Source organism: Erpetoichthys calabaricus, chromosome 11 (genome assembly GCF_900747795.2).
Source record: "Erpetoichthys calabaricus chromosome 11, fErpCal1.3, whole genome shotgun sequence".
NCBI lineage: Eukaryota > Metazoa > Chordata > Cladistia > Polypteriformes > Polypteridae > Erpetoichthys > Erpetoichthys calabaricus.
Window position 1 is genome coordinate 39,528,278 of NC_041404.2, and position 15,143 is coordinate 39,543,420.

Here is a 15,143-nt window from a genome sequence, read left to right on the forward strand (position 1 = left end):
TCTTTACTAAGTCCAAAATGGCATGTTTCTTATTCCTCGTCACTAAATTATATGCATCGCACTTCCAGAAGAATTGTCAGCTCTCATGCACGCAGAGCCCCCTTACAATTGAAAATAAAGTTAAAATTGTTTGATTTAGTCAGAGTGAGTTGCAGACTAGTTGGAGTGAGTTACTGGGCATGTGACATTAGGTGACAAACTTCACAGGAGTGTGCCAATGATTGCCTCTGACTTGCCCTGATTACGTAAATGAAGGCTACAACTGAAAAAGTCACATAATGTCACATGGCTGGAGTTGTTTAGTTGGAAATTTTTTAAATGCATGCAAACTCTGCAGTTTGCATATCAGGAGAAGGTGGGAGCGGAGGATGCCATCATCTATATGCTACACTGATCCCTCTCCCACTTGGACAGAGGCAGTGGTGCTGTAAGAATTATGTTTCTAGACTTCTCTAGCGCCTTCAACACAATCCAACCTCTGCTCCTTAGGGACAAGCTGACAGAGATGGGAGTAGATTCATACCTGGTGGCATGGATCGTGGACTATCTTAAAGACAGACCTCAGTATGTGCGTCTTCGGAACTGCACATCTGACATTGTGGTCAGCAACACAGGAGCGCCACAGGGGACTGTACTTTCTCCGGTCCTGTTCAGCCTATATACATCGGACTTCCAATACAACTCGGAGTCCTGCCACGTGCAAAAGTTCGCTGACGACACTGCTATCGTGGGCTGCATCAGGAGTGGGCAGGAGGATGAGTATAGGGACCTAATCAATGACTTTGTTAAATGGTGCGACTCAAACCACCTACACCTGAACACCAGCAAAACCAAGGAGCTGGTGGTGGATTTTAGGAGGCCCAGACCCCTCATGGACCCCGTGATCATCAGAGGTGACTGTGTGCAGATGGTGCAGACCTATAAATACCTGGGAGTGCAGCTAGATGATAAATTAGACTGGACTGCCAATACTGATGCTCTGTGTAAGAAAGGAGAGAGCCGGTTATACTTCCTTAGAAGGCTGGTGTCCTTCAACATCTGCAATAAGATGCTGCAGATGTTCTATCAGATGGTTGTGGCAAGCGCCCTCTTCTACGAGGTGGTGTGCTGGGGAGGCAGCATTAAGAAGAAGGACGCCTCACGCCTGGACAAACTGGTGAGGAAGGCAGGCTCTATTGTTGGCATGGAGCTGGACAGCTTGACATCTGTGGCAGAGCGACGGGCGCTCAGCAGGCTCCTATCAATTATGGAGAATCCACTGCATCCACTAAACAGGATCATCTCCAGACAGAAGAGCAGCTTCAGCGACAGACTGCTGTCACTGTTCTGCTCCACTGACAGACTGAGAAGATCGTTCCTCCCCCAAACTATGCGACTCTGCAATTCCACCCGTGGGGGGTGGGGGGGGGGGGTTAAACGTTAACATTATACAAAGTTATTGTCTGTTTTTACCTGCATTGTTATCAATCTTTAATTTAATATTGTTTTTTGTATCAGTATGTTGCTGCTGGAGTATGTGAAGTTCCCCTTTGGATTAATAAAGAATCTATCTATCTATCTATCTATCTATCTATCTATCTATCTATCTATCTATCTATCTATCTATCTATCTATCTATCTATCTATCTATCTTAGTGTGAACTTACCCAAAATCAGCCTTCTGACTCCCCAATTTGTTATATTCCTTCTCTTATTGTTGTGGGGACATTGATACCCTTGTCACCTTAATCGACTTTTCCAGCACTATTCAGTAGTAGCAATTTTCATTTATATAATCCTAGCAAATTGGAGGCAATTGGCGGTGCACCACTGTAAAAAGTTATGTAGTGTGACATACCCAGCGACTCAGTCCAACAGGTCTGATTTTGTCTTTAGTTGTAGTGGCGGGATCTTTGTGCATGATAGCTACTTGTTTTGCACACTTACTTTCCACACCATTGAAAGTAAGCTCTAAATACTCTTGTGTGTGAAAATCCCAGGAGATCAACAGTTACAGAAATACTGAAACCAACCCACCTCATGCCACAGTCAAAATCAATAAGACCACAATTCTTCCCCATTCTGGCATTTGATGTGAGGCTCCTGGACTTATCTGTATGACTGTATGCATTGCACTGCTGCTGACATGACTGGCTTATTAGATAACTGAATGGCTAAGCAGGTGTACAGGTGTTCCTAATCATTTATTCAGTGATTACACAATGCATGAAATCTGAACTGTAGTTTTTACTGTGACCTATAAAATTACTTTTAAATTGCATTTTTCATATCATGATTTTCATTCATGCTAACCATTATGTGAAAGTCAAAATGAGCTCTGGTATTTGACTGAAATGGGAAAGGAGATTTATGAATTTTCTCTGCCCTGAAAACATTAGTGCCATCAGTCTTCTTCCACAGATACAAAAAAATGTTTACATGTTTCTTCAGTCTCACAAGATTATATCTTGCCTGAAGAAGGGGCCTGAGTTGCCGCGAAAGCTTGCATATTGTAATCTTTTTAGTTAGCCAATAAAATGTGTCATTCTGCTTGACTTCTCATTATATCCATAATGGCTAACACGGTACAACACCCTCTTCAGTCTCAAAAAACACTGAAAAATGTATTTCCTGAACCTCCCCTCCTGGCATACAGACAACCACCAAACCTTCAACAATTAATTGTCCGAGGCTCCCTAAGTGAACCAACAGAAAATGGCACATCTCCATGCCTACAGAAAAGATGCAAAACATGTGCCCACGTCTATGATACAGACCGTATAGTTATACCACACTGCCGACTTGAACATCACATCAAGGGATCATTTTCCTGCAGATCATCTAATGTAGTCTACCTAATTTTCTGCATGAAATGTCCTGACACTGCACTCTATGTGGGAGAAACTGGACAAACACTCCGCCAGAGAATGAACTTACACAGGTTCCACATTAAACATGGCAACACAGATGTTCCTGTGGCGGCCCACTTCAACAGCCATGGACACTGTGAGAAGGACTTTAAGGTCACAGTGCTTATGGGCAACTTCAAAACACAGCAAAAGAGAAAAGAATGGGAAGTTAAACTCATGCTAAAATTTAATACTTTACAACATGGATTGAATAAAGACAAGAGTTTTATGGCCAGATATGAGGATTGTTTACATCTCTCAGAATGACAGACAACCTGTCTACAGACCCACATTGTTTTGAAAAAACTCATTACAAACTTCAAAAGACTTTGTTGGACAGTTATCTTATCCAGAGATCTTGACAATACATTGTTCTTTTCTCTCTTGCTAAATTAACCCTAGCCTGAATGAATCTATTAATTTTTTACATTCAAAATCTCTCATTTAAATATTTACCAATGTTGTTTCTTGTCCTAGAGTGTGTATATAAACATAGGAAACTTCAGTTTCTGTATTACATCTTGCCTGAAGAAGGGGCCTGAGTTGCCTCGAAAGCTTGCATATTGTAATCTTTCTAGTTCGCCAATAAAAGGTGTCATTTTGCTTGGCTTTTCTCTACATTCAGTCTCACAAGAGAGACAAAGAGTTCAGTTTGACATAGGAGTTCAGAATCAATGCATTTTGTTATGCAGGTCCCAACCCCGGGAGACATGGTGGTGCAGTGGTTAGTGCTTGAATTGTCTTGCTGGAGTTGTCACATTCTCCTCGTGCTGTCCACTTAGGTACTTCAGTTTTGTATTTTTTTCACACGTCCCCGATGATGTGATGGATCGACCTGCATGGTGCTCCGGCTCTGCAGTTGGATGTTATTGGCTGTGCAGGTGACTTTTGTCGTTGGCTCCTAAGTGGATGGGCGTTTTGGGCGTTTATATCATGTTTTAGGGTTACAGGGTTAATCAACGTTAGGCCAGTTAGGCCTTTTGTGGGTGTGAGTGAGTGAAAGGATGACAGGGGGCGCGCATCGTGCACGCTGGCAGCAACCTTCGCGGAAAGGGCGGGGATATTTGTAGCGATCTGCCTGCCTACTCCTGCAGAAAAGGCTCCGGCGTTGAGAGCCAACCGCAGCCGTCTGTGTGTTTTTCGTCTCCTCCCAGCTCCGCCCCGCTCTGCTGCCGAATGTAAACCACATACGCAAGATCCTAACAGCCTGTCCGCTGTGTGCAGAAACTCCACAAACCGCTTTCGGCGCGGACATGGTCCCGGTGATCTGGAGATGAGGCTCCGAAATGGCACCTTCTTGACTGTCTTCTTGTGCCTCTGCGCTTTCGTGTCGCTCTCCTGGTACACCACGTTCAGCAACCCCAAAGGTATGTCGGACGGGCTTTGTTGCCCGCTGTGTGTACATTGTTTTCTCTGCTCCCAGTCTGTCTTGGCGTCTGCCTTCACCGTGTACATCCTACGTTGCGGCAATGCAGCACCCAGCGCCCCGCTCCCCCGCCTTCGTTTCGTCTGCTCCGCACCGCTCCGTCTCTTTATTTCTTCAGTAAACGGACTAACGGTTGCCTCCCTGATCTTTTACGCAATGCAAGCTGTTATTGCTGGATGAGAAGACAGTAACGATTTCATTATATACCTCACTTGGCACTGCGTTAAATGATAGGGGAGCAATAAAAGACGTCTCCGGGGAAATAAGACTCAAAACGGGCATGAAAGGTGATAGTACAATGCGTCTGTGACATCTCGCTGTTTCATTTGTGTCCCATATTTTTAGGCCCCTTTCGATTTTCAATTTTAAGCCGCAACAACCAGAATAATTGCGGTCCAGGTGGAGGAGAGGCCGAGTCAGAATATCCTACAGCTTTCTGTTTAATTTGACAGGTTGGCGTGAAGAGGCACCGCTGCCAACTGGCGACCCTTCGGTCTTTTCTATGTCTTTTGAACATTTTACAGTCCAGCCAGCTGCCGAGCAATCAGTGGTGTGTGCTCGGTGAGGAGCCCCTGGACAGCCCGAGCGTAGACAGGAGTTCTCTGCTGCTGGAAACTCACTGCAAGTTACCAGAATTAAGTGAATTGCTCGGAATCGTCGTGTTAAGTGTGCGCGCGCACACACGCACGACCCCCCCCCCCCCAGCCAATTAATCAGCCCCCATCATTTGGAATTTTTCGAATAAAATGTTTTGCCTTCATTTATGCCATCTTAACGGCTAAGAGTTTTAGAACACATGCAAACGTGACTGTAGATTCGGAACCTTTTGAATGTTTCGCAGTTTTCAGTTAGCCCCGTGCGTGTAGAGGTGTGTAGATCAGCGGGAACTGATATGGATGGTACTCCAGTCCAGAGGTCATTCCTGGCTTACTCCCGATACTGCGCGAGAAGGCTCCTGAATCGCATTACAGAGTTTTATGATTTTGTTATAAATTATATGTCGTTTTATTGCATGCCGTCTGAAAATCTAGCTGTCATAAGTACAGAGCTGCATAGAGGGCTGTATATTTCGTGTATAGTCAACAAACTCCTCACATTTTTCATTTGTGACAGAATAACTTTGTATTTTTAGCATTTGTTAGAATTAAGAAATAAACAATAAAATGTTGGAGCAACATACAGCATATATTCTGCCCAGGAGATCAAATGATCCTGTTACCTGTTGCTTCTTTTAAGTGTAACAAGAGCTTGGAAGGCAGGTGCCATGCAGTCCTAAATGCTCTTCCCCATAATTTGGTGTCCTTGAGTTTGTGATTCACCTTTAAGTTGAAAGTCTACTGCTGGTTCTGCTTTATTAATGACTTTGAGAAATTTGAAGACCTGGCTTAGGTCCACATACAGCCTCCTCCGCTTGAGACTAAGCAGCTTTAATTCTCAGAATCTGTCAGAGTAGGATATGTCTTTAAGTCCTGGGAAATACCTGGTTTCTCTTCTATGCACAGCTTCAAGTGCTGCTATGTCTTTCTTGTACCGTGGTGACCGGAACTGCATATAATACTCCAGATGAGGTCTCGCAAGTGCATTATACAGTCTAAGCATAACGCCTTTGATTTATATTACTGTTTTTGCAGTAAAACCCCAAATTTTGTTTGCCTTTTTCCTAGGTCAGTGTCAGTACTGTGCATTACTTAGATTATGAAAATGTCAATGTTAACCCCTAAATCCCTTTCAAAGGTTGCTTCCTGTAGAACAGTGTCTCCCATCTCGTATTCGTAGTTGATGTTCCTTTTGCCCATGTGTAGCACATTAAACTGCATTTTCTGAGTTTTCACCCTTTGAATTGTTTTTTTGCTGCCTTCTCACTGTCTGCAGTTCCTGCAATTTTAGTATCTTCTCTAAAGTTCACAGCATTACTAACTCTACCAAAATCAATGTCATTAATATAAATCAGAAAAAATAACAGACCCAGGACAGGGCACTCTGTGGCTCCACTGGTGACTCCATTCTCCTCTTATCTTCGGTGTGAGTCAATGGCATTTTGGAAGTCTAAGTAAATCTTGTTGTATGCTTTGCTTTTGTCAACTCTTTTAGTTGCCTGTTCCAAAAAAAATGTAAAAGGTTGTTTTGGTAACATCATCCACTCATTAATCCTTGCTGGCTTTTATTTAGTATATTTCACATAGAAACTTTTCAAATGTATTTCTTCTTATAGTCTTGCTTTGTTCTCAGTTAAAACTTGTAAGAGCAGGATTCCAAAGAATCTTTTTAGCAGTCTGCCAAACAGCAGTAAGGGTCTTATGGTTTTATTTGCTCAGTTTTGTTAAATTAAACATTTGAAACCGATTTTATTTTATGTAGCATCTTTTCTAGCAAACATCACCCCATGCCTCTTTACAAATAAATGTTGTGGACAGGTGGAAGAAATACAGTTGGATTGTGGAGCTCCATCCTCTTAAGTGTGGGTCCGAATGAGACACCACCATTTTAGGGGGCATTGGGTGTTTACAGTCTTCTAACCAGAATGGTTGTAGTTAGTTACCCTCAAGGGGTGTCTCCTCACAATACAGTTAGCGAATGCATCCCCTCTGACCTCAGCAGGGAATTGAATACCCTAGATGAAACCAGAAGGTGTGTTCCTGTGATGCTCTTGCATGTGTGGGAAATTAGGGTCCTTGTCGACCCCTGAACCCACAGACAACACGTTCTGACACCAGGTAAAAGTCCAATATTAAATTTATTATAACAAAATGTGCACAAAGCACCTCCACAATACTCAATATTAAATCAGTAATCACAATGCAAATAACAATACTAATCCTCCACTCCCAGCAGCTCCATTCCACACCCTCCCAACTCCGCTCAGTCTGCTGGGGTTTCCCACAGTCCTTTTATATTCCTTGACCCGGAAGTGCTTCTGTCCCTCAGTCCATGTGATATCATAGCACTTCCGGGTCAGACGAAAACTTCTTTTCTTCAGCCCGGAAGTACTTCATTCCTTCCGTCCCCATGATTAGGGAGTACTTCCGGGCTATAATAAAAACTCTCATGCTTCCCTGCAACATCCCCTGGCGGCCCCCATGGTATCCAGCAGGGCTGTGACGTTGAACTCCATTGACCAGGATACCCTGCGGGAATTCGGACCACCTCCATGTGTCAGGGAGGACTCCATCTGGCGGCGTGGGGGTTTTGGCCGGGATAAACTGCCGGCCATATATCACACATGACAATGTTCATAGCACAACTAGCATGCAGGCAAGTTAAGTGTGTCTTGTCAAAGGTCACACAGTGGGACTGAGGTAAGAACCGAACCTACAACCTGAGTCTTGTTCCATAGTTAGTACACCGTTTATAGTTAAACCTCCACAAAGTGTTTGCTGTTTATAAATCATTTGTTTTGCTTAATGTGTTTTACTGGCAGTGCATTTGTCCACTAAATCGTGTCAGCCATGCACATTCCCCTTACCATATTTATTTAGGCAGTCGAGTGCCAAGATGTCGTTTGGATGGTCTTTGTATTTGGGTTTCTTTTACAGCGTGAAAAGGTGTACCATTAGATTGACTAATGAGTGTAAATAACCCCAGTGTGTAAACCACTGTCCCTGCAGAACGTGCTTTTCTTCTTACTCTTTAATGGCTGTTTCCTTGTATTATGTCTCAGGGAAGTAAATTTAGACAATAGATAAATAAAGACTAGGTGTGGGCAAAACAGTTCTCGAGAACTGCATTTTTCTGGTGCATCCAGTTTATAGAAATGGCAGCTAGGTTGAAACTCCTTGCCTATATTCACTAATTACTTCTTTGTCACTGCATTTACAATTTGTCTGGCTGAATTTTCTGTGTTCTCCATAATGTCTGGATTAATTTGTAAATTTATTTATTTTCCTCTGCTTGGATTTGGTGGTGTTTTTTATTTGCTAAAAGACATGTCACTTTGTAGAGGTAAATTATTTGTTACTGTACATCACTGTACATGTGAGGAATCTGCTGTTTTAAAGGAACTGTACAGTTTAAATAAATGTTCAAAATTCCAGATGGACAAAAATGTAAACCTACTGCCTCCCCAACTTTTCGCCCCAGCTTTATCTACTTTGTTACACAGCAAATATATTGTCACTAACATGTTAAGTATTTTATAAATTATAACTTATCATAAGAGACCATTTAGCACTATAGTGGTATTTAAATACACAAGTACCTATATAAGTACAAGTCCAAGGAGGTTCTGCTGAAGCTTTATAACGCACTGGTTAGACCTCATCTGGAGTATTGTGTGTGCGGTTTCGATCTCCAGGCTTGAAAAAGGACATAACAGTGCTGGGAAAAAGTCCAGAGAAGAGTGACTAGGCTGACTCCAGGGCTATGGGGGTGAGTTATGAGGAAAGATTTAAAAGAGCTGTGCCTTTTCAGTTTAAGTAAAAAGATTAAGAGGAGACATGACTGAAATGATTAAAATTATGAAGGGAATTAGTGCAGTGGATCATAACTGTGACTTTAAAATGAGTTAATCAAGAACACGGGAACACAGCTGGAAACTTAAGGTTAAATATCACATAAACATTAGAAAGGTTATCTTTTCACAGAGATCCACAGACACATGGAATAAACTAACAAATAGTGTGGTAGACAGTAGGACTTTAAAGACCTTAAGAACTTGACTTGATGTTATTTTAGAAGAATTACTGTAAGTGGATAGGACTGGTGAGCTTTGTTGGGTTGAATGGCCTGTTCTTGTCTAGATGTTCTAATGTTCTACATACAGTGGACCCTTCACTTACAAACTCAATTCGTTCGCGAGGGCTGGTTGTAACTCAAGTTGGTTGTAAGTCAAGACTATTTTTCCCATAAGAAATAATGGAAATACCCATAATGCATTCCGAACCTACCACAGCAACACTTACTTAACCTTTTCATAATAAAGAAGGGTCATATAATGTGCATAATTTACCAAAACACCAATAATTTTTCTAATGTACTTACCAAAAAGTTATAAAAAGTGCCTAGCCTACCAGAAACAACAATTTCATACTGTACTCGCCATTTAATTTGACATCTTTGGGTTGCAGGAAGGGAGGAGGCGGAGAATGAAATGGAAGGTGGTTATTGTTTGGAAGGAGCCTCCTTATACAAATCTTTTCTTTGTAAAATTGTTGAGATGGTGGATTTTGACATGCTGTACATATTAGCGAAATCGGTCACACGAACGCCACTCTCATATTTCCACACAATTTCCTTCTTCGTTTCGATTGTGATCGCTTTCTTTACCTTCATTACCTTCTTTTGTTTCCTTACTAATTGTCGAAATAAATTCTATAAATCACTGCACCGACCAAAATTACGTCCACAAACACGTGTCTGGGCTCCGACTGACGCTTACGAACGCTCTCGACTCTTTGTTTACAATTGCACAAGCGGATACACGTGACCGCAATCGGGTTGTAACGCAAGACTTTGGTCGTAATTCAAAACAAAAATTTTGGTCATAAACCAAGTTGTTCGCATGTCAGGCCGGTTGTATATCAAGGGTCGACTGTACTTGTAAAGTTTAAATAGTAATTATGTAGAAGTATTACTCCCTCTTTCTTGCTTTTTTAAATCTTGTTCTCTGTTGCTTTTGATGCACATACCTTTTAATCATTCTTATTTATATTATAAAGTGCTTTGCAAGTCACCCTGGATAAAGATATATGCTAAATAAATAAAAATAATAGTTATGTACACAGATAACCTTCTCCTGTCTCTGTTTCTCTGAACATAAAAACTGATGAAAGATTTCATGTTAAAGCAGCTGAATGTCAAAGGTTTTTGTATAGCTCCAAGCATCACATGAGCATTTCATGTTACGGACAATAATAAAGCTATTACATTCAAGACTCTGTAAACACTTCATTTAATGTTAAGCTAGCTTTATTTATTGTTACTTCATACCTTTAACTGTGTAACGTGTTTAAAATGCCAGCATAGCTGCAACTCTTTTAATCATGATTTTTGGAAGTCCATTTTTATTGATTGGTTAAGGCCCTGTCGTTTTTTATCCCACTTGATCCAGACCAGGGTCATGGAGTGCTGAAGTCTAACCTTGTGAGAGAATAATAATTTAGGAGTAACATAGTTATTATGCTTAAAGTGTTTTGATTTACAGTGCACATCAAAAAATATATAATAAGCATTTGTTTTTGCAAAAGGAAGAAGATACTAATACAAAAGTTGGGTAAACAGATAAAATGCCGTAGGGGGTTTAGGAAGTGAGTGAGTGTCATGTGCACAGTAAGAATTGCCAGTTGTCATGTATACAGAAAACTTCATAAAAAAAGATTAAAAGCTGAATTGAAGAAATCCTTGAGTAGAAAAAGAATATGAATAGAAATTAAACTTTTATTTGGATATGTTAATTTGGTTATGTAAAGCCAACAAACCAATCCGAGTAAGCCAGGTGACTTGTAAGATTTAATTCAGCACTGTTATGCAAATTCAGTTGTCCTGAAGTTTCTGCCATTATTCTGGGACCACCTGCTGATAACCTCCACTGAGGGCATTGTCTCTCATGTAAATTGCTGTACAGGGTGCTCCCTCATCTTGAAGAGAGATTAAAGACACACTGAACAAGTTTCATCCAGCCTGGTTTTTGACTCCAAGAGGTCTTAGTTTAGGACAAGATTTCTTTTATTTTAGTATATTTCCAAATTAATTTTTTCCACAACTCAGCTAGCATAGGGCGCAAGGCAGGAACAAACCCTGGGTCCATCATATTGCTGACACTGTCTTTAAAATTCAGATTCCAACCAAAAAACAGATTTGACATGTAATGGCTGAGTACTCCTAACAATAAAGAATACATCTGTACAGATCCTCAGAAATGTGTGCAGATTCTGGAGCTTTCCATGAGACTTCAGTTCTTTAAAAATGAAACTTTTTATATGCACAATAAACTTGGGTGAAAAATATAAATATTATAAATTGGAAATATAATATTTGGAAAAACATCTGTACCCCTGGGTCTGATTAATATAAGGTGTAGGTATAGTTGGTAGAAATTGTAGCCAGGAGACTGTTGCATTCCGTCTGTCTTACCTATGCATTCTTTTCTTTTTAATCTAAAAAGGATTGTCGGTTTCTTTGACTTGTGTGGAGAAAAAGTGATGTTTATGTAGCACCAGTAAATCTCTGATTTTATTTTGGCAAGGTTTCCCTGTAGTGTAGCGGGTCCACAGCTCAAGTTAACAGGGCCACTTTTTAAATAATCACCGCCTTCGTGGCTTAGAGAGGGTGCGTGGTAGTGTGGCCAGAAGCGGTTCCTGGGGGAATTCGTGATTCGGGCAGTCCTCGCTTAAGTACACCGGTGAGAAGTCATCCGCATCTGTAATTGGTGCTGGGAGCTGCTAATTGCCACATTTGATCCACGTCCCTGTAATAAACAGAAGGGCGAGGCGGCTATGAGGAGGAAGAAAAGAAAAGACAAACGGAGGTTGCTGGAGAAGAAGGCTGGAAGCAGGTAGAGGAAAGCCGGTGCAGGAGAGCGAGAGCGAGCAAGTGCAGGCTCGCACTGATTGCGGGCAGCTGAGCAGTGAGCCTGGGTGTTTGGCCGGCACCCTGGGAGCAGTTGATTGTGGTTGCTCCCGCTGAGCATTTAGTGAGGAGCGGGAGTGACCGGAAGGAGGATGGCTCGCCGTGTAAGGCCAATAAGGCAGTGGGAGTCGGGACTTGGGACATGAAAGCCCCAGCGTGAGCGCCCTGGTCGCTGGGGAGCCCAAGTCACGGTTTGGTGAAGCCTACCAGAGCCAGGGATAGGTGAGGCAAACAGATCAGCTGCAGGTAGGGTGGTTCCCCTGGTGCATAGCCTGGACGGGAGATTCAGGGGAAGTCACCAGTAGAAGAAAGGCACCGTGATTTGTTTAAAAGGATAGCTTCCAGCCATTGTTTTAACCTCGTTGTTTTTAAAAGATTTTTTGCTATTGGATTTTAACCTCCACCTTTCAACTATTTTATGGATTATTTATTTAGTGCAGTGCTTAAAATATACTTCATTATTTATTTGAGCACTGTTTTGTTGGTTTTAAATAAAAGCACTTTGCACTTTTTGCACCATTCCCTTGCTTTGTTGTGTCTCACTGTCTAGGTCATCGGTGACATTACCAACGGTGTCGGGTTCAAGGGCTCCCAAGAAGCAAGATGGGAGCATGGAGCTGAACCCGCATTGTCACACTCCCACTAGACCACTCTACACGATGTGGTTTTTTTTGAAAGATGCACCATTTATATCGGTCGAAAATTGGTATCGGCTTGTAAAGCAAGAAAATGCTACAATCGGCTATTGGCTGATTATTAAAAATAAACTGATATTTACTGCCCATTATACCCATTGCAAAAATGGCACCAAAACTTTGTGGGTTGAAAAATGTCCACCATGTGAGCTCACTTTAGTGTTTGTGCAAGTAACACTAGACATGCAGTTTGCAAACTGTGCTCTGCAAAAATTTCAGGTGGAGGAAATAGTAGTAAAAACTACAATGCAACAAATCTAATTACTCACCTCAGGGCAAGTTATACGAAGGAACATGATGAGTTCCTGAAATGCAAATCTGCTTCAGTCAGGAGCACTCAAGTTCCAATGCTGGCCAAGGCTAACTAACTAACTAACTCCGTCAGTAGCACAAGCATTTGATAGCCAAAGAAAATTTAATTCAAAGCTCAAAATATTACTCGGAAAGCAATAGAATATATCACACTTGATGATCAGGAATGTCGGAATTTGTGTTATTAATTTTAAATTTAGAGTTATTGGAAATGTGTAACTGACAGCAGTAAAACTGTAAAAAAAAAAAAAAAAAAAAAAATATAGATATATATATATAATATAAACTTGGAGACAATGATGAATTTGCCTGATCTTGGTGATACTCCAAACTGTAGTTGATTTTTGTGCAGCAGATGGTGCAGAGGTCAAACCAGTTATTAAGACTTTCCCATACCTCATTTGTACCATTCAACAGCTTTGACTTAGTCTTTTGATTGTCAAGGCAGAACGCTTCTTTAACCCCTAGCAAAGTGAAATAAGAGTTAAGGTCAAGAAATTGTAAAGTGGGCTTAATTGGTGTCATTTAATGAATGCAGTCAATGAAATGAATGATTGGCTACACCTTCGAGTATTTAGAACTGCTATTATGACTGCATAGATTTACATTTACATGTATTTGCTTAGGAGACACTTTTTTTTTTTTATCCAAAGTGACTTACAAAAGAGATCAACAGTTGTAGGGTGTTGTACCATGTTAGCCCTTATGGATGCAAGGAGAAATCAAGCAAAATAACACCTTTTATTGGCTAACTAAAAAAATTACAATTGGCAAGTTTTCTAGTCATCTCAAGCCCCGTTTTCAGGCAATATGTAATCAATTACAATTGCATCCTGTAGAATTAACTTCAGTTGTGTCATTTCTTTTATAGCTGGGCAGACCAGAAGCATTATCGGTAGTCTTCAGAGGTCTCCTCCTTCATTTTAGGGCTGTAAGAAAAAGATAGATGCAAGACATAGCTACTAAGCTATTTGTCACCCAGTTTTACCTCATGAGCTAGGCCTGTGTGTGAGTGACACAATAGATATATATTAAAAAGAGCTCTGGCCCCAGCACTGATACCTGAGAGACCACTATTAACATCTGTTAATTCATTACCATGACCTTTTGGTTTCTGTGTTTGAGCCACATTTTGTACCCACTTCTCTGTGCCCTGAATTCTTGTTTTAGTTTAGTTTCCATTACACAAATAACCGCCTGATCAATTTGTGGACTTACAATAGGCACCTACTTACCTTCCTACCTCCCTCCCTACCTACCTCCCCCTAAAGCTGATTGTGGACTGCCCCTTGGATAACATTTAGACAGCACCTGGTTCACTCCTCTTGTGTTCGGATTCTGTTCTTGTTCTTATTTGCAGGTTTGGCTGCTTGCTCTGTGTAGGACTTGTGGTCTGGTGCAGTGATTTGCAAACTCATTCTTTGAGGAATTCCATTTATTCAATTTTTTTTTTCCATCTTAACTTCTTTTGTTCAGAATCCTGTCATGACTGAACATGCTATTGTATCACAGTTTCTCTTTTTATTCTGTCAATCCAAAAATTCCCAACAGGATTTGTTCACTTCTTATAGACCTTAAACAAGCATGTGTGTATTTTCCACAAAGGGAAGAACAAATTCTCATGATCTCGCTTATTCAAATTTTGCATTCTCTTCTTATGAAAATTGTGCCTTTTTTATTTATTTTTAAATTGGTTGCTTGCTTCTTCTTCTTCTTTCGGATGCTCCCGTTAGGGGTTGCCACAGCGGATCATCTTCTTCCATATATTTCTGTCCTCTGCATCTTGTTCTGTTACACCCATCACCTGCATGTCCTCTCTCACCACATCCATAAACCTTCGCTTAGGCCTTCCTCTTTTCCTCTTCCCTGGCAGCTCTATCCTTAGTATCCTTCTCTCAATATACCCAGCATCTCTCCTCTGCACATGTCCAAACCAACGCAATCTCGCCTCTCTGACTTTGTCTCCCAACCGTCCAACTTGAGCTGACCCTCTAATGTACTCATTTCTAATCCTGTCCATCTTCGTCACACCCAATGCAAATCTTCGCATCTGTAACTCTGCCACCTCCAGCTCTGTCTCCTGCTTTCTGATCAGTGCCACCATCTCCAACCCATATAACATAGCTGGTCTCACTACTGTCCTATAGATATTCCCTTTCACTCTTGCTGATACCCGTCTGTCACAAATTACTCTTGACACTCTTCTCCACCCATTCCACCCTGCCTGCACTCTCTTTTTCAGCTCTCTTCCACAATCCC

At 41.3% G+C, this 15,143-nt stretch overlaps 1 protein-coding gene across 1 annotated transcript in view; it reads left to right on the plus strand.

Annotated features, from left to right (window-relative positions):
• The first annotated feature begins 3,986 nt into the window (after positions 1-3,986).
• Positions 3,987-15,143, plus strand: part of mgat4b (alpha-1,3-mannosyl-glycoprotein 4-beta-N-acetylglucosaminyltransferase B) — a 117,772-nt gene continuing 106,615 nt past the window's right edge. Inside the window, exon 1 of the mRNA XM_028812982.2 lies at positions 3,987-4,255. Within this exon, the coding sequence (XP_028668815.1) occupies positions 4,162-4,255 (94 nt within the window). The 5' untranslated portion in view covers positions 3,987-4,161. The remainder of the gene's footprint in view (positions 4,256-15,143) is intronic.